The sequence below is a fragment of the Podarcis melisellensis genome, assembly GCF_964234715.1.
Source record: "Podarcis melisellensis genome assembly, chromosome: 6".
NCBI lineage: Eukaryota > Metazoa > Chordata > Lepidosauria > Squamata > Lacertidae > Podarcis > Podarcis melisellensis.
The window spans coordinates 80,694,209-80,713,418 of NC_138538.1; the positions used below are offsets into that span (position 1 = coordinate 80,694,209).

The 19,210-nt window shown below is 42.9% G+C and overlaps 1 protein-coding gene across 1 annotated transcript in view; it reads right to left on the bottom strand.

The window, feature by feature from the left end:
* CRB1 (crumbs cell polarity complex component 1) overlaps positions 1–19,210 on the bottom strand; it is a 139,002-nt gene that overhangs the window by 24,499 nt on the left and 95,293 nt on the right. The window contains exons 6-8 of the mRNA XM_081914974.1: positions 17,907–18,863; positions 5,281–5,834; positions 866–1,035 (exon numbers count right to left, since the gene is read on the bottom strand). Coding sequence (XP_081771100.1) covers positions 866–1,035; positions 5,281–5,834; positions 17,907–18,863 — 1,681 coding nt within the window. The remainder of the gene's footprint in view (positions 1–865; positions 1,036–5,280; positions 5,835–17,906; positions 18,864–19,210) is intronic.

Genomic DNA, 19,210 nt, shown 5'->3' on the forward strand with positions numbered 1-19,210 from the left:
TCATAGTTTCAGCACCCGCAAAAAAGGTAAAGGACCCTTGGATGGTTAAGTCCAGTCAAAGGCGACTATGGGGTCATGGCGCTCATCTCACCTTCAGGCAGAGGAAGTCGGCTTTTGTCCACAGACAGCTTTCCAGGTCATGTGGCCAGCAGGACTTAAACTGCTTCTGGCGCAATGGGACACCGTGACGGAAACCAGAGCTCACGGAAACGCCGTTTACCTTCCCGCTGCAGCGGTACCTATTTATCTACTTGAACTGGTGTGCTTTCAAACTGCTAGGTTGGCAGAAACTGGGACAGAGCAATGGGAGCTGACTCCATTGCGAGGATTCAAACTGCCGACTTTCTGATCGGCAATCCCAAGAGACTCTGTGGTTTAGACCACAGCGTCACCCGCATCCTGCAGAACCCTGCAGTGCCCTCTAGCCTCAGTGCCCAGTGTGGTGGAATGAGTCATGCGGCCCTAAATCCACCTCTGGTCTAGCGGGTGCTGAAAAGGCGACCGAGATGCCTAGATAAATGACTGGATTTTTATCCAGTGTTCTTATAAGGGACCTTAACAGTGTTTTTCTAGTGTAGTGGCTGCACAGTGCCTCAGTTTCCCTATTGCCTAGCTGTTTTGCACCAGGTAACGCTACCACTTAGCAAATTCTCTCCTGCGGTATAAGGCGAATGAAGTTGCTAAGAAACACTCAACTTTAGAGTGGTGCTATGTACAGTAACAAATGCCCCAATAAATACATCACAAGGATTGGGAAAGCCTGAAACACTTGTGAAAAAATTAACACTGTGCTGCCTTATCCCTCAAAGTTAAGGAGATGGGGGCTGGACGCTATGGTTTTTCAGGGGTGGGGAGAGGGGAATACTTGCATTCAAATCCTTGGTGCACGAGCTGGCATTGGGCTTCATGGGGGCACGGACTGAGTTCGCACCATTTTACTCCCTCGCAGGCTTTCCCAGCTGTATTTGGTGGGCAGGTGCAAGTGAAGTCATCCCAGATGGAATAGCAAACGCCACCGTTTTGGCAGGGGTTCGGCTAAAGAGGAGAGAGGGGAGTCAAATGTAAGCAAGTATCCGAGACCAAGGTGAAGAGTTGGTGGAAGAAGATTGGAGAAAATTTAAAGTTTATCTACAGAAACATTGTAAAATTCAGGAATGTTAGAAGGGTGTTGGAATGAAGTAATGTGGTATTAGCAGAAGTGATACAAAAGATTAGGTAAAAATTGATTTTTTAACTGTTGAAAGACGAGAATAAACTATTAGGATAAAAACCAAGCTGGAAAGGATTTGCTAGAATATTTAATTGAATTAGAATACAAAAAGGGAGGTCTGAGGAGGTCAGGGAAATAAGTAAATGAAAGATAAGATATGATAAGACATGGAAAGAGGGAAATGTTTTTAATTGCTTTTATTTTTCTGTATTTTGTATTCTTTGTTTCTTTTTTTTTCTTTTCCCCCCTCATTTTTTCTTTCTTATTTTTGTAACTTTTCTGAAACTTTAATAAATATTATTATAAAAAAACAAACACAAATGTAAGCAAGTATCTCTAGCAAGGCAATCGAGGAAATCGGCTGTGGGAGAAAGAAAGAAGCTGAATTATTTCCTATGCCCACTGCTCTGTCATGTTTCCTCATTTTCCTCATTTAAAAAGTGACATGAAAACACGCTCTGCTCCTGTAAATGACTACAGTGGTACCTTGGGTTACATACGCTTCAGGTTACATACGCTTCAGGTTACACACTCCGCTAACCCAGAAATAGTGCTTCAGGTTAAGAACTTTGCTTCAGGATGAGAACAGAAATTGTGCTCCGGTGGCGCGGCAGCAGGGGGAGGCCCCATTAGCTAAAGTGGTGCTTCAGGTTAAGAACAGTTTCAGGTTAAGAACGGACCTTCGGAACGAATTAAGTACTTAACCTGAGGTACTACTGTACTGGAAAAGTGCCCAAATACAATTGTGGGCACTTTAGATAAGGAAAACAGGAGAGATGGGTGTGGGGTTAAATATCCCCTCCCCAGAGCTCCCCAGAGCTGCTCTAGTCAAAACTAGAGTCCCCAACTGGTAACGGTACAGATGTATCAATGGTCTTAGCATAAGGCAGCTGTCTGTATTCTACAGGATTAATGGTCTCCATTAATCATAGCTAGCGGTTGTATCCAATGCTAGCCCTACTCAGAGTAAATCCACTGAAAATCAATGGACATGGCTAACTCAGTTTCGTTAATTTCAATGGGTCTACTCCAGGGTTTCCCAAACTTGGGTCTCGTTGTTTTTGGACACTAGTCCTACTAGCTAGGGATGATGGGAGTTGTCGTCCAAAAACACACACAAAAAAACAGTTGGAGACCCTGCTCCAGAAACAGTTTGGGAAACCCTTGTCTACTCTCACTAGAACAATTGGGACACAACCCTAAAGCTATGAGACTAGTCAGTTATTCATGACTAGGTTTCCCCCATTGATTTTAATGGATTGGGGCCAATCATTTCAGGCTGTCTGGGATATTTCGTGAGGAACCAGGAAAATGGGATGGCATCATACAGCATACTGAATTCCTTTTGTGATAATTGTGGGTGTCATAGGCCTCCTTTACCATTTTAAGGTACTGTTACAATCCAATTGCTTTCTGTAGTGGTCTGTATTGAAAAAGCACATTTCCGACATACCAAAAGGAAAATTTTCCTGCCTGGCAGAATTGACTTTTAATTTTTTCCCAGATCTATGATTCTATAAGATTATCACAGGTGTATTACCTTATATCAGACAAGCTTAGATAAGATATATTTCTTTTGTCCCAAAAACCACTTAAACAGACCATTTGACTTAGTCCTGGGAGAAAGGATATCAAAAGAAGAAGAAGAGATGATTGAAGGCGAAAGTGGTCAAAGGGAGGAAAGGACTTTGCCAAATAAGAATGTAAAAGTAAAGCCTTTGCCAAATAAGAATGGGAAATGTTTTTGCAAACAACTCTTGGCGAAATCCGCTGGTGCCCTGAAACCTTCCTCTTTATAGAGCCTTTGTAGAGAATGCACAATACAAAGAAGGCCTTTCTGGCTAGAGAGCGTTGAGCATGCATAGGTTTGCTGCATATCAAGGCCTGACCTTTAGCAAAAGGCCATCACACATGATTTCAGTGCAAAAGATTCCAGGTTCAATCCCTTGTGACTCCAGACAAGCCTGGAACAGATTCCTGGTCTGAAACAATGGAGAATCGCCCCCAGCTAATATAGACAACTGATGCTCTTGCATATTCCTGCCTTCTTCCTTGCTGGACCACAGGCTGGTTGCGTCGGCTTTTTGGTGAGCCCACAAAAGAGCTCTCTAGGTTTGGTCTTAGGACAGCCGGCAGTAAAAGAAAAGTTAGAGGTATGTTTGGGAGTAGAGATTTCAGACCTTCCAAGTGTTCCTGTTTTCCAGGGGCACAGAAGCCACCCCAGTTTCTGATTTGATCCCGGAATGTCCCACTTTTTCTTAGGACATCCCTATTTTCATTGGATAAATGTTGGCGGGCATGGAGTCATGCAACTCCCAAGCCTAGGAGATAAGTAGCTATACAACCTTTAGAAGACATCTAAAGATACAGGGAAGGTTTTTATTTTATGTTTAATATTTTATTATGTGTTTATATATGTTAGAAGCTGCCCAGAGTTCCTGAGGCAACCCAGTCAGATGGGCTCGTAATAACAACAACAACAACAACAACAACAACAACAACAATAATAATAATAATATTGGATGGCCCCATTTTCATTGGAGAAATGTTGAAGGGTATGCACAAAATAGCTCTCTAGGTTTGGTCTTAGGATAGCCAGCAGGAAAAATGAATGTTTGGGAGTAGAGATTGAGTAGAAGGGGAAGGGAGACTTTCAGTGGGAAGCGGTAGTATTGTAACTTATGAACTGAAGCCAGGATAATGTGATATTGCCTACTTTATCACCAAGGTCTGGTTCAAGCTGATTGTGTGGTGACTGCAGTGTCAAATGGCAATTTACACGTGTGAATGAGTTATCACAGATCAATCCTCACAAAGAGGTCTGGGGATCCCTTGCCGCTCAACTGAGCCTATTCATAGATTCTGGGGCAAGTTGACATAATCAATTTGTGAGAAATCAAATGATATCTGTGCATGTGTGAACCAGTTTTCAGAGCAGCATTGGGCTATAAATGGAAGAGAACAGAGGAGAAGGGCCTAGGCAGTTGGTGCCTCTCTCTGTATGTCTCTTTGTATGTCTAGGAGATGTGAAAGTAAATTATGGAAAATGTGTGATTCTTGAAGTCTTTTCTGAAGGGATGATGGTACGTTCTATGGAATAGCATGCCTGCCAAGATATAACAGGACCCCATCATCTGCACTTTTCTGGGGGGGGAAATTAAAAACCTTTTTGTTTCAAGCTTTCCCAACTGGGTGAATGGCCTGTGCCATGGATGTCCAGTTTTTTGCTAAATTAGTTTGTCTTAAACCTATTTGCTTTTTTGTGTTTTTAACTGCTTTTAACTGTTTTTATTGTACATCACCTTGAGGCGCTTGCATGAAAGGCAAATAATATATTAATAATGATAATAAGTTGAAAGAAGGGTAAGCACAGGAAAAAGTGCTCAGCATGATTGTAAGCGATTTAAAAAATATAAATAAATCATGAAATGCTTGAGACATTAAGAAAAAAAAGTTGTTTCATATGAAACATACTGTACAGGAACACACAACTGACATTAGAACACATTCCGTCAGCCCCCTTGTATTTGCACATATGTAAGAGATGGCGTTTGTTTATAAATCCATTACTTTTTATGCAATGTTAAATGAGGACCGTGTGATTTCTGGTAGATCCAACCCACATAGGGGCTGCCTTTGTATTTGTGTGGTGATACAACATTCCTCTCTTCTTTAATATTTTTACAGGCTTCATTGCCAGGCCCAAATGCCCGTAACATACCATGTGATTAGCCTGCTTCGAAAGTCTGGTTTTACAGTAATTATGAGAATATTTTGGTTTGAAAAACTACAGTGAGTTCAAGTTGCCCTTAATGAATAGCAGGCTTGCTAACTGGTTATCATTACCTTGCCATTCAAGCGCCGGGCCTTCCAGCCTCCCAGATGTTTCTGCGGTCTCGGCGCCCGCAAAGTGTGGGGCTGTTTGACAAAAACCTGATCTTACCTGCCTGTTTCGGATATCGTGTTCAGATATTCTTACTGTCACATGCTGTTTTCGGAGCACTGATAGTTCAAAAGAGAATTCCTCGCTGCAAACATGGAAACGGCACTTTGAGAAACAGCATCCTTACCTGGCAGAGGTTGTCTCCGATGCAGCCTGGGGCAATGTTGATCAGCGTGCTCTTTCTGATGACAGAATCTGATGAAGTCGTGACAGGGAAGAATTCCAGTGGTTGGTTGCCCAGTCTTAAATCTTGGATGCAGCCTTTGAAATAGCCACCATTTACATGGGTTTCTTGGTCGTTGGGTAATCCTCCGATGTACATAATATCACCGCTCTGGATTTTTATTACAGGGATAGAAATGTAGCCCAGGTTCTGCGAAGACTGAAATAGCTCGGTCTTGTTTGGCTTGATTTTTAAGGATATCAAATAGAAATTTCCATCATTCACAGGCTGTGTTCCAAGGAGTTTGTCAGAGCTTAGGCCTGATGCCAGGAGTTTCCCACCTTCCAACCAGACCTTAAGAAATAGGATTGCGCCTTTTTTCAGAGACAGCAACAAGCCAGAAGGCTTGCGTGTTCGGACAAACATTGAGATTGTCACACTTTCGTCGTCGCTGCCTTCTAAAGGAAAAGCAGCAAACCCTTTGGATTCCTCATGTCCAAATCTTCCTGGAATGTATTCTTGAGTTCACATGGCAAAAAAGAGAGAGAAAAAGAATATTACAACTTTAAGACAGGAATACTGATGGAAAAATGGACATATTGCGAAACAGGCCGGGAATGCTATGCTCTGGCATTCTAAACTAAATTACCTGATGGCACTTTCAGTGGCAAACTACTATGGTTTGTACCACTCCTTTGAAAGATGCATTACGAATCCTGCAAAGCAAGTGCAGCCTTTTAAAGATTGAGATATATAATTCTACCTTCTGTCTGAGATGATATGATATAACTGGCCCCAATTCAAAGCTAGGAGACCAGCAATGGCTGGTTCTGATGCTTCAGTTTCAGTCCTTTTGGGAAGGTAAGGGTTGTGACCCACATGTCTTACATTCCTCATTTCCAATCTCACCAGGGATCGCCCAACATTCTGTTCAGTAGTTTTGTTTTTCTCCTGATGGCCCATCTCTAATGTGCGAGGCAAAGACAGATAACATATTGAGTGTCTTGAACACGGGGGCCCCAACGTTGTTTCCCTTTTTGTTGGATGACTCCGTGAATTTTGCTCATGCTCAGGGACTATTGGTTGTCAAACCTGAATTGGGAAGGATTTCCTCCTGAACTCAAAATTACTCCTGAATTTTAGAGGGCAAGGGAACTGTCGGCCTCCCCATTCAACATACATTTTGGATCTTATCTGCCAATCACAGGGGCCAACGTTGGACATTTCTGTCTCCCTAATGAGTCTGGTGAAAGTTCTGAGGAACAAGTATGAGAATAGCAAGCTTGAGTCCCATGGAAACACACACAAGAAAGAACACTTCCTTAGTCCCTGCAAGCTGATTCTAGAAATCTGTCACAATGTAGAAACCACAACTATTTGATTTAGGAAACAATCCAGGTTAATTCCCCCATTTCCATGTTGTTTTCAACTCAGCCTGACTCCTACCATGCAAAAAGAGAGGTCAGTGTTGACTGAACCGGGGATGATGCAGAGTGGGCCCTATGAAAGGAAACATTTTCTCTGATGCTTACAACAGAGCAGGGCCTCTGGTATGAGTGGATCCCAGCTCTGTAGCATATGCGGTCTGCTTGTTGATTAAGCCATACAGCAGACTTTTCGTCTTGGGACATCAGGCAGCAATGTTGCTTCCTCTTTCTCCTTCTGCTGTGTTCAGCTCTAGGTAAGCTTCTAATAAGGTGTAGGCTGGCAATTGGATATGTGCCTCTTTGTGTCTATTTTGGGTGTTTTGCCATCAGCTCTGAGGGATGTGAGACCCAATATGCTGTAACAATCTTTAAAAAAATAAATTGGGATTTGCTTTGGCAGTTCCTGTTGTACAGATTTCCTTCTGGTTATAGCCAATCTACTGATGTGCTATATTCTCCTCGTTAGACTAAACTGAAAATTTAGATGACCAGGTATGATGGCTGATCATCCTTTTTCTTGATCTGAAATCAAGTATGGCACAAATGCCAATCTCTCAGACAACAACAAACCCCAATAAGTAAAAATCTTAAAACATTCAAGTGAAAGAAAATGGTCAAACTTAAATCTTATTTTTCTTCTTGTACCTTCAAATCTTAGAATTGTAGAGTTGGAAGGGACCACAGGGGTCATCTAGTCCAACCCTCTGCAATGCAGGAATCTTTTGCCCAACATTAAGATTGGCCTAGTACAGAGTACACAGATTGAGAACCCAGGATATTGTCTGAAGGTAACATGAGGCTTGCTAAAGTTAGCAGATCTTGGTCTAGACCAGCCTTTCTCAACCTGTGGGTCCCCAGGTGTTGTTGAACAACTCCCATCACCCCTAGCTAGCAGGGCCAGAGCTCAGGGATGATGGGAGTTGTAGTCCAACAACATCTGGGGACCCACAGGTTGAGAACCGCTGGTCTAGACAGAGCCTAGATGGATGACCACCTAGAAACCACATTTATGCCACCTTGAATTCCATGATGGGTGATCAGCACATGTAAGAAAATAGATGAAGCAACTATACTGCTAACACAAGCACGTGCCCTAAAGGACCAACTGGCTTACTAAATCTCAGAGAAGATCACGCCTAGGATTGGACAAATGATGTTGGCTTCTTCTTAAGCTCCCTTCACTCTTCATTGAGGCATGGCAACAACGTGGCAAAGTTCAGGAAAGAAATCAAATAAAGAATAATAATAAAGTGGGATGGAGTCTCATCATTTACTCAAACAGTGTGGTGACCTAGGGAGGCTCTCTTAGTGCCTTCATTATATATATTTTAGGTGCCAGACAGAAATGTTCCTCTTCAATTGGGCCTTTGGCTGATTCATATTCTACAGTCTTTAAAATGTGTCTGTGGGAAGGGGGGGATTATTGTTTTGCTGTTTTGTTTTACTTATTTTCTTGTTTTTTTATCCTGTACTTTATTCTGTGTTCTGCCCCGAAATCTTATGGTGATAAATCTAAGAAATAAATACAGGTGCTAATTAGTGTGGATCACATGGAATGGGAAGCGACTCCCTGAACACCACAACAGTTCAGGGCAGCTGGTCCAAAATATTCTGGAAATTATTTGGAGATACACTATCATGTGGAAATGGCTTCCCCTGTAGGTCAACTTTACCATATGGCAGGGTGAAGTGGCTTGTTTCTGGGCACCATTCAAAGTACTGGTACTTTTACCTTTTAAATTCTAAATTGCATTGGGACTGGATTACTTAAAAGGGTCACTTTTCACCACACGAGCCTGCCTGAATATTCATGTTTGACGTCTGGGACTCTCTTCCAGGTGCCCCACAGCAAAGTTAGAAGAAGAAGAAGAAGAAGAAGAAGAAGAAGAAGAAGAAGAAGAAGAAGAAGAGTTTGGATTTGATATCCCGCTTTATCACTACCCGAAGGCGTCTCAAAGCGGCTAACATTCTCCTTTCCCTTCTTCCCCCACAACAAACACTCTGTGAGGTGAGTGAGGCTGAGAGACTTCAGAGAAGTGTGACTAGCCCAAGGTCACCCAGCAGCTGCATGTGGAGGAGCGGGAAAGCGAACCCGGTTCACCAGATTACGAGTCTACCGCTCTTAACCACTACGCCACACTGGCTCTCTAATGTTCAGGCACAGGAACATTAAAAAACTTATTGACGCCTAGTCAGATGATCATTTCCTCTAGTTCAGTATTGTCTATATAGACCAGCATCAGTTCTTCAGGGTTTTAGGTAGAGGTCTCACAGAGCCCTACCTGGAAATGCCAGGGATTGTACCTGTATGCAAATCAAATGCATTGAACTATGGTCCTTCCACCAATTTAGCAGGATTTAAGTGGGAAGCGGGGAGATGAAGGCAAGAGCTGATGTCTAAACAGCCCAGGGAAGCTTTCTGAAGTTAAAGTGTTGGCCCTTGCGTGGCAAAGGGAGGGCTGAGGAGGTGTATCTTTTGGTCCTCTGCTTCAGGCAGCAAAATATCTTAAGCCAGGATGGCTTCCAGAAGAAGAAGAAGGTGAGTTTGGATTTGATATCCCGCCTTTCACTCCCTTTAAGGAGTCTCAAAGCGGCTAACATTCTCCTTTCCCTTCCTCCCCCACAACAAACACTCTGTGAGGTGAGTGGGGCTGAGAGACTTCAAAGAAGTGTGACTAGCCCAAGATCACCCAGCAGCTGCATGTGGAGGAGCAGGGAAGCGAACCCAATTCCCCAGATTACGAGACTACCGCTCTTAACCACTACACCACACTGGCTCTCCACAGTGCTATATTAATAGATGAAACGGCCCCAAATCAATAATCACAATTGGCTAATCTGAACTAAAACCTTTAATGTGTGGTTTCACAGACCAAACAACACCAACAGCATTAACTGGAGTTAAACAAAACAAACCCTAGCTGATCAAAAACTTATAATCAGACTTTTTGTTCATAGGGCGGGAAAGCTGCTTTGGTGCTGACCTCTCTCTCTCTCTCTCTCTCTCTCTCTCTCTCTCTCTCTCTCTCACACACACACACACACACACACACACACACATATTGCCCGCAGTGTTTTATTTTAATGACATGATTATAAGACTCATGAAAACAGGGGTGATCATTGTGGAAACCTGCCTTCTAAGTGTTACAGGATTCATATCTGGCTCAGTTTATTTAGTTTGGGGAAATAAACCCCCGACTTATTTCTGAATAGACAATTTCATAAATAACATGTGATAAATGTTTTAATTTTGTGAATGAGATGATATTAAACTTCTTTCTTTATGTGCTTGTTAAAAACAAGGCATATGTCCATAAATCTTTCCCCTAGGTGTTGAAATGGTCATTTTTAAGCATGAAAGGTTAGTTTATTAAAACAAAAAAAAAAAAAAACAAAAAACACCACCTCTCTCTATTAAGGGAGAGTACTGGAAAGACATTTTTCTTGTTGGAGAGAGATTGCTTATGATGCAGCAAAGCCAGCGAGTGGCAGACGCGCAACGTTACAAAGAAGGCAAAGGAAGCAAGGTTAGTCTTTAAAAAGGTAGCACAGCGAGCTTGCAGTTTTCAATTACTCTGCTTCAAAAGAAATATTGGATCTGGTATGTGGTTTGATGGGCATTTAGCATAACCTTGGTCAATATTAACCTCTTGAGCCATTATGTCTGGATGCTGATGGAAATAAATCAACTTTGTTGCTTGCCTGCTACTGCTGAGAGAGTGCAGTCTGCAGTGGAAATCCTTCCCAGCACTTACTGTTTGTCAACTTCTCTTTAACAAAGATGCAAGTAATTTCTGTACCACAAAGCATACAGCAGCAGCAATTTGAAGAGCTCTTCCATTATCTATAAATTCCAAAGCGAGTGTGCCGTTGTATATTAGGAATTTAAACTTTAATGGATAGTTTAACCTAGTAAAGCTATAATCCTGTGCACAATTGCTGTCAATTAAATTTATGCCCTGCCCTTCCTTCCAAAGGAGCCTAGGGAGGGAAACGCACAAGCAATAAAATGTTTAAAAACATCCAAAAGCAATTCCTATACAGATGCTAACTGGGAAAGATCTCTACTTTTTGGAAGAAACCTCCATGCGGCTGACTTGGGAGTAAGCTCCATTCAATCCACTGGGACTCATTTCTGAATAACCATGAATAGGATTGGCTGAAAAGCTTTAATAGACTGATTGTATTCAATTGTATTCAGTGAGGTTGCAGTTTAAAGGGATACTTCCTGTTATGTTTGATTCTTTTTTTTATGTTGGTTGTGGTAAACAACAACTTGGCCTTTCGCTTCTGTCCAACTCTATGAGTGATTGCAAATCCTGTTGCATTCAGTGGTTCTCACTCCCGAGTAAATGTGTTTGGGGTTCTAGTCTTTGTTTCTTAAGTTGCAAGTTGCATTTGCTTCCTCCAACACACCCAAAAGTCACCTACTAGGGCTTTAGTGATATGCAAATGTGGTTATATTTAATTAATTATTCAGTTAAAAGACAATTTCTTAACCAACAGGCTATTCAATATAATTGGTGGGCAACCCTAATATGTGTGCATTTGGTGCACATAGTGTAGACTAAGCCAGTGCCTGAAAACCTGGACATGGTATGGGGTGGAAGGTTCGCAGGCTATAAAGGACTTGTTCACAAATTTATTGACACCTGCACAAATTATGATAGCTAGGAAGTGGAAGGGGCAAGCAGAGTATCAAATGGAAGAATGGTATATAGAGAGGTGTGGGATAGAGCTATGAATGATAAATTAACACGTGCCATTAAGGCAAGATGGAGAACATGCAGGGGAAATGTTTTCCAAGGGCTATGGAAGGTTTTTGTGGAATTTGTACTGTTAAAACGAAAAGAGGTCAAGCCATCGCAAGAGGTGTTGAAATTTTGGGAGGCTGGATAGTTACAATGGAATGGTCTTGGTGGTTGGGTCACATTTTTATTCATATATATATATATATATATATATATATATATATATATATATATATCGATAATGTTTTTTAAAAACAAAACCTGGACGTGGTAAGTCAGCAGAGCCGTTATGTCAAGGAGATGTGGCAAAATGCAGCACAAGCTCTAGCAGCCTATGCAAGGCCTCAAATCACCTCAGTTCTTGTTTGAAATAACACCTCCCATAGTTCATTCAGCAGGGGGCACTGGAAACTGTCCAGGGTTTTGACTTTAAGCAAGTGACCTAGTGACCTGCCTTGACTTTGCCTGGATTGGGCTTGGCCCACTTTGGAAGAGCTCCTGTTTATTTCTCCCACTTTCCCCCAAGCCACAATCCCAGTAAGCTGAACATTTATAGGAAATGGGGACGGGCGGGGCTCTTTTACACTCATTCAGACGTATGTCTGGAAAATTCTATAGTCCAGGACACCCCAATTACTAGAAATGTCTGAAAATGTGGCAGCTGTGTGTCTCTAGGGCATCCCTGTATGATAAATATATTTCTGGACCATGCAAACAGTTGTTTGCTTTCTCCCCCTAGAAATGGGGGGCACAAGGTAAATACTAGTATGCCACCCAGAAAGCTGAAATTTGCTACACTCATAGCCCAAGGTACACTGATTATGACAGAAGTTGGAAACATGAACTTGGAGCATGTAGTTGATCTCATAAAAGAGACCAGTGTTTCAGCACAGAGCAAATGATCCTGTGCATTAGGCTGAATTTTGGTGTGTTGGAATTCAGCATCCTTGTTTAATATGGATTTGTGGGAGGGTAATACTCCCTTCAGGAACATGTATCTACAGATATTATTTATGTGTATTTTTAGGATTATATGTGTATGGCAGTTCACTTATTTATGAACACACACACATACACACACAGAGAGAGAGAGAGAGGGAGAGGGAGAGGGAGAGGGAGAGAGAGAGAGAGAGAGAGAGAGAGAGAGAGAGAGAGAGAGAGACTCCTAAACGACAAATGCTGTATTCAGTGTATCTTATGAAGTGCTGGCCTGAGACACTTTCCTGCCTGAAGCGAAGCCCCAATGGCACTCTCCCCTTCTGCTACGACCCATGCTTTTAAAAGGCTTGTTGTGCCAGATCTTGTTCCTGCCTTCATTGACTCAGCTGTCCTCATTGTGCCCCTTGAAGCTAGCCCTGCAAAAGCAGAGGTCATCACAGAAATATGACCAATGTTCCTAATATTTTCCCCATCCTTCTCATTCTTACAGCTAGGTAAAAGGTAAAGAACCCCTGGTAGGTTAAGTCCAGTCAAAGGTGACTATGGGGTTGTGGTGCTCATCTCACTTTCAGGCCGAGGGAGCTGGCGTTTGTCCACAGACAGCTTTCCGGGTCATGTGGACAGCAGGACTAAACCGCTTCTAGTGCAATGGAACACCATGACGGAAACCAGAGAGGACCGTTATGAGTGCCAGAGCACACAGAAATGCTGTTTACCTTCCTGCCCCAGCGGTATCTATTTATCTACTTGCACTGGTGTGCTTTTGAACTGCTAGGTTGGCAGGAGCTGGGACAGAGGAAAGGGAGCTCACCCCGTCGTGGGGATTGGACCCCCAACCTTCTGACCAGCAAGCCCAAGAGGCTCAGTGGTTTAGACCACAGCGCCACCCGCATCTTAGAACTAGCACTGTGATGCCCAGTGTTGAACTCCAAAGGACATCTGCGATCAAATCTCCCATTTCTTTGATTTCTTTCTTTTGATAAAATCGAGCTGTGGATTATCTTGAGTCATCTCAGGACCCCAGTGCTGGAGCCCAGTTAACCCTTTCCCCTGTGCCAGTTCCCCCATCAAACATACCCCTGCACCAGTAGGTTTCCCCCAGGAAGGCAAATAGCAATGAGGGGTGGGTCATTTTCATTGAGAAAACTGTAGGGGGGAAGGGTTAATGGAGCCAGCGTGGTGTAGTGGTTAAGACTGGTGGACTCATAATCTGGTGAACTGGGTTCGATTCCCTGCTCCTCCACATGCAGCTGCTGAGTGACCTTGGGCTCTGAAGTCTCTCAGCCTCACTCACCTCACAGATTGTTTGTTGTGGGGGGCGAAGGGAAAGGAGATTGTTAGCCGCTTTGAGACTCCTCCAGTGGAGTAAAAAGCGGGATATCAAATCCAAACTCTTCCTCTGTTGTACCAGCCCCAGTCCAAATCCTCTCCCTGCAGCTACTTTTTGTGTGTGTGTGTGTTTTGGGGGGGAGGAGAATTAAAGAGCTGGAAGATATTATTACAGCTCTCCAACGTTTCATCTACTCTGACTATCAGTTTATTGAAAGAAGGTAAGCTGATCTTCATTTTGCCAGTTACTTAAATCAACACACATATGTGTGCACAGACATGTGTGTTATTTCTTTGCCGACAGGCAGATGTTCTTGGCGCGTATAGGAAATCGACTTGGGTTTCTTTATACCTCTGCCATGAGCCAAACCTATGCATGAGGTAAACATGTGTGAGAAACTGTTGCAAAGTTTCAACTAACTAGGCAATATGAGTATACCTTAACCATTTCAGAATACAGTGGTACCTTGGGTTACAAACGCTTCAGGTTGCAGACTCTGCTAACCCAGAAATAGTACCTCAGGTTAAGAACTTTGCTTCAGGATGAGAACAGAAATTGTGCTCTGGCAGCGTGGCAGCAGCAGGAGGCCCCATTACCTAAAGTGGTGCTTCAGGTTAAGAACGGTTTCAGGGTAAGAATGGAACTCCGGAACGAGGTACCACTGTATGCTTGATGTTCCCTGTTTTCAGAAGAGATGTACTGCATGTTTGGATTTTTCTAAAATTTTGAATGCCTTGGACCATCTTTTCAAAGGAATACTCTACAATTTGGATACACTAATGGGGGTCACTTCCCTTCCCCACCTCCCCCACCTCTCTCTCTCTCTCTCTCTAACACACACACACGAACACACACCTTTAATCAAAATGGTAGGATGCTGTGAATTGAGAAGAATATTGTGGCTAGGGAGAAGTGGGCAGGGGGAGTTTCAAATACTTTCTAATCATTCACAACAGTCCTAATGGAAGTATAAGCTTCTCTTGGAGCTGCATGGTTTTAATTTTGCTTCATATAAAGAGGCAAACATATTTACCAGATGGAGCCCCCTTATCCCAAAGTTGATTTTCAAACCTTTGGATAAATTACTGCTCAACTTCAAAGCCGTCTGCTACAATTACGGCTCCGGCAATGTCATTTTTTCAATAATAAAAAAAGAGGTAGGTGCACACACAGGGTAGCATGTGAAATGATATAGTACTTAAAAAATATCGGAATGCATTTTGAAGCTGAAGCTTTCTGAACAAATGGATCTAGTAAGCCCCCGCTCCACGAACAGACCAGATATCAGCTGGTGTAAATCCATATAACTCCACTAAATTCGGTGCAACTGTGCCATTTAACATCTGCAATAGATACGGCGCTTTGGATTGAACCAGAGATCTGCAACGTTGCCTTTCATGTTTCTCCCCTCCCCCACACTTTCTATCTGATTTTGCTGTGTTTTTTGGTGAGGGTTAATAAAAAAAAATCTACCTTTTCTCACAGATAAAAATAGCTGAATGCAAACAGTGGATGCAGTTTGGTCAAAGTTAAATACGTTCAAATATAAGACAAACTCTCAGAGCTAACTGCTTGGCTGTATATGTTCAAGTAGCTCACTGTCTACTGAGTTCAGTGGGCCTTAAGTAAATAGGAATAGAACTGCAGCCTTATATTTTTCTTCTCTCTGGCCTGCAGTGGCTAGTTTTACATGATTTTATACTTTGCAATTTCAGGATGAAAGCAGGGATGCCAGACCCATCTCTCATAATTGGATTGCTGCCCATTGTTCTGGCTACTGACCAAAATATATAACTTTTTATGGATTTAGAGGGCCCTCATAATTTCTGGCTTTACACGGCTGTTACCTTAGCATGTGCATAAGTCTGACACTACTAGGGACCCCTGACCATTAGGTCCAGTCGTGGCCGACTCTCGGGTTGCAGCGCTCATCTCGCTTTATTGGCCGAGGGAGCCGGCGTACAGCTTCCGGGTCATGTGGCCAGCATGACTAAGCCGCTTCTGGCGAACCAGAGCAGCACATGGAAACGCCGTTTGCCTTCCCACCAGAGTGGTACCTATTTATCTACCTGCACTTTGGTGTGCTTTCGAACTGCTAGGTTGGCAGGAGCAGGGACCGAGCAACGGGAGCTCACCCCATCGCGGGGATTCGAACCACTGACCTTCTGATTGGCAAGTCCTAGGCTCTGTGGTTTAAGCCACAGTGCTACCTGCGTCCTGTCTACTAAGGAGGAGGCAAATGACAGGCGGTGCCATTCCCTGGACTGGTGGTAAGTAAGAAGGCAGAGGCTGGAAAAGAGCAGGGTGAGGTTGGCAGGACAGTAAAGAAAATGCCCAGAATAAGGTTTAAAAGTCACCTGCTGAAATCTTTGGGGTTTAAGACTTTAACTAAATTGTACCCTGGGTTTGTATATTCTGGAGACAGTGAATTAACTAGTTGATTGCAGAGGAAAAGTGGGAAGGAATCCCATGTATCACTGTTGCTATTTCTCATAGCAAAGCAAATAATGAAGGACTGTGATATGCATGTGTGAATTGGCTCCCATACATTTTTTGAAAGGATATCTTTGGCCACTGTCAAGAAGTTGAGATGTTAGCTACATCGCCTCACCAGACAACTCATTATCACCCCGTGGCCACATGTCTCGGAAGAAATCAAAACAACAGCACGGAATGGAAATAATACAACATTAGAAAAGTCTATTTTGACTAGTTTGGTGGAAAAGTCAAGATGCCGTGACCCACCTCACATGTGTCGCATCATGAAAGACAATTGCACCAGTGCCTTTCTGCCCTGGGAGCTGTTTTTGCATTTCCCCCCTGATCTGGATCAATATTAACAACACCAGTAAAATCCCTAGAAACTATATAGGGGAATAATTAATTCCTTCTCTCTGCCTCTCTCCTCACTGCCTTAGGGAGCCATTGCAACAATCCCCATCCTCACTTCAGATCTATTTGAATAATTAACAGCCAACATGTTTCACATTAAAGAGAAGGGTAGAGACTGCCATGATTAAGAGGCCTGGGAACAAAAGACCAGAAATGAATGTGGCATATTGATGCCAGCCAGAACAAGTATCAAATATGCCTGCCTGCTATTGGAGAGGCATTTAGCTAGCTTGAAACTACCTGGACTTTTCTACCTGGCTTGAAATGAGTTGTCTAGAGAGAGACAAAACAAGAAAACACTGAACTGGTGTTGTGAGCAATTCCTCGTTCCTTAATGGCCATGGGATGTCAATTTGTATAGTGAGACAAGTTGCTTCCTTGTATATTTATAGTAAAGCCTCACTTATCTAGAAGCTATGTAGTCTAATTCATCTCTTGTTCCATAAATGCCTTTCTCTGGTCCATGCTTTGTGCACTGTATAAAAATTCATCGAATTTTGGAAGATAACTTTCAATGGAATTCAAGTCAGCGTTCCAAAATGGGAGCAAATTAAGTGATCTTCCAAATCGTGTACAAATCGAAATGGATTGATTTTTAGCTGTGTGGATATCTCCTTTGAGCGTGTCAGTGGTCTATCTGTGGCAATAAGCTTTGAGTTTCAGCCCAAAAATGAGCTGGGCGATCTGCATACCTGGGTCTGAATTTTCAAAATGTGGACTAAAATTCTGCAAACCTTCCAGTATCTGGGCATCTGTGATCACTTTACAGAGTTTGTAACCGGTACATATGTGTGTGTATTTATGCTCTACAACAGAGATGGGTAGGGGTTCACTCAAGTTCCCCAGTGGATCTTGGGCCAGTTTTGGTGGGCTGACATTGTTTACAATTGTAGCGGCATGGATGGCTCAACCGACCAGGTAGTAGTAAGCAGAAAACCCTTGAACAGAACACAATGCCCCCTCCATCTGCATTAATTCTCCCCTAGCATAGCCTGAGTTATGACTGTTGGCATATTCTTCAACATGGCAGCATTGACACCATCTTTGTATATGCATAGGTTATACTTATGCAAAGATGGCGGTGAAGCTGTAAATTTGTTGCCACCATTGTAGCTGAGGAATATTACAGCAGCAGATGACGGACAATAGCAAAGCTTGGAGTATAGGGCACTGCAGTCTGATAAGACCTGTTGTACAAAATGATTTCAGGTGGCAATTAAGGTTCTGGGGTTGAGGGCATTACCTTACCTGTAGCACAGTTTGGCTCAGCATAGGGCCTGTAGCAATCGCACTGATAGCTCAGCCACAAGTTGATGCAGCGCCCCTTGTTTTGACAAGGGTGGTGTTCGCACCAATCCTTTTTGGTGCAGCCTGCCTTGACATTTAAAGATGAATCAGATGACATGTTCTCTGGGATTATAATGTTCAAGTCTATTTCAATATCCTGAAGACAGCCTACAAACGAAGGTGCAGAATGCATATTATAGATGTTTAGTAGAGAGTCATCGCTCCTGTTCCCCACTGGCAAACCACCCAAAAAAGTGCTCTGAAAAGTAAACATTGGCTGATCGCTATCTATGGTGGCAGTAGCTTTACTGAGACATGGCTCTATACAAGAGCTGTCGAGTAACTTAAGAGTAACTGCTCTTGCTATGGTTACCTCCACTGAATGCCATTCGCCATCACTGACATTCTGTGCTATATGCAAAAAGGCCTTTGACTGGTTATTATTGACTTGCATGGATAAGTGTAAGTAGCCATTCAGTAACTCCAACTTCACAAATGTGCTTTTGTCCCCTCGGTGGAATAGAAAAGTTGTTGGCTGAATAGTCAGAAACCTAAGGTTTATGTTATAGAAACCATCCTGGACAGGCGTTGTGATACTGTTAACCCGAAGGAACCCATTTCCCTGAAAAGACAATGTGGTCATTGTTTCACAGTGTACTCCGGTATATCCATTTGAACATATGCAGCTAAATCTGTGTTGTCCGTCCGTAAAGTGAGGAACACACAGCCCCCCATTTTGGCATTTATGTTGAACACATCCGAGGAGGACTTCTGTGCAGTTCCAGCCGCCATAATATATGCCCTCCTCCTCTTCGGTTAGGCAATGACAAGTATAATTCCCAAGATAATTCTCACAGGTCCCTCCATTTTGGCAAGGGTTCATGTGACATTCATCAATGTCTTCTTCACAGTGGATGCCTGCGAGAAAGCAGAAAGGAAAAATGAAGGCCTTGATCCTATAGAGCAGGTTAGGCTTAAAGTTGGGGTACTTCCAGGTAGAGACTTAAGACTTTAAATTGGTCACTGAGATCTCTCAAATGAGTCATTGCCAAGTTTATTTTTTTTAACTTACTGGAGTAAAATACAGGCTGGCACTTTGACTATGGCATCTGGTGATTGCTGCAAAAAAACCCTGAATGCACAAGGAGCACTCATCCCACAATATACACCTGTCTGGAAGCATCCTTTTATCTCTCAAAAACAGAAACATAATGAACCATGTGGCACAAAATATACGTTTTTGTCCCCCAAGTATGGCTGAATTT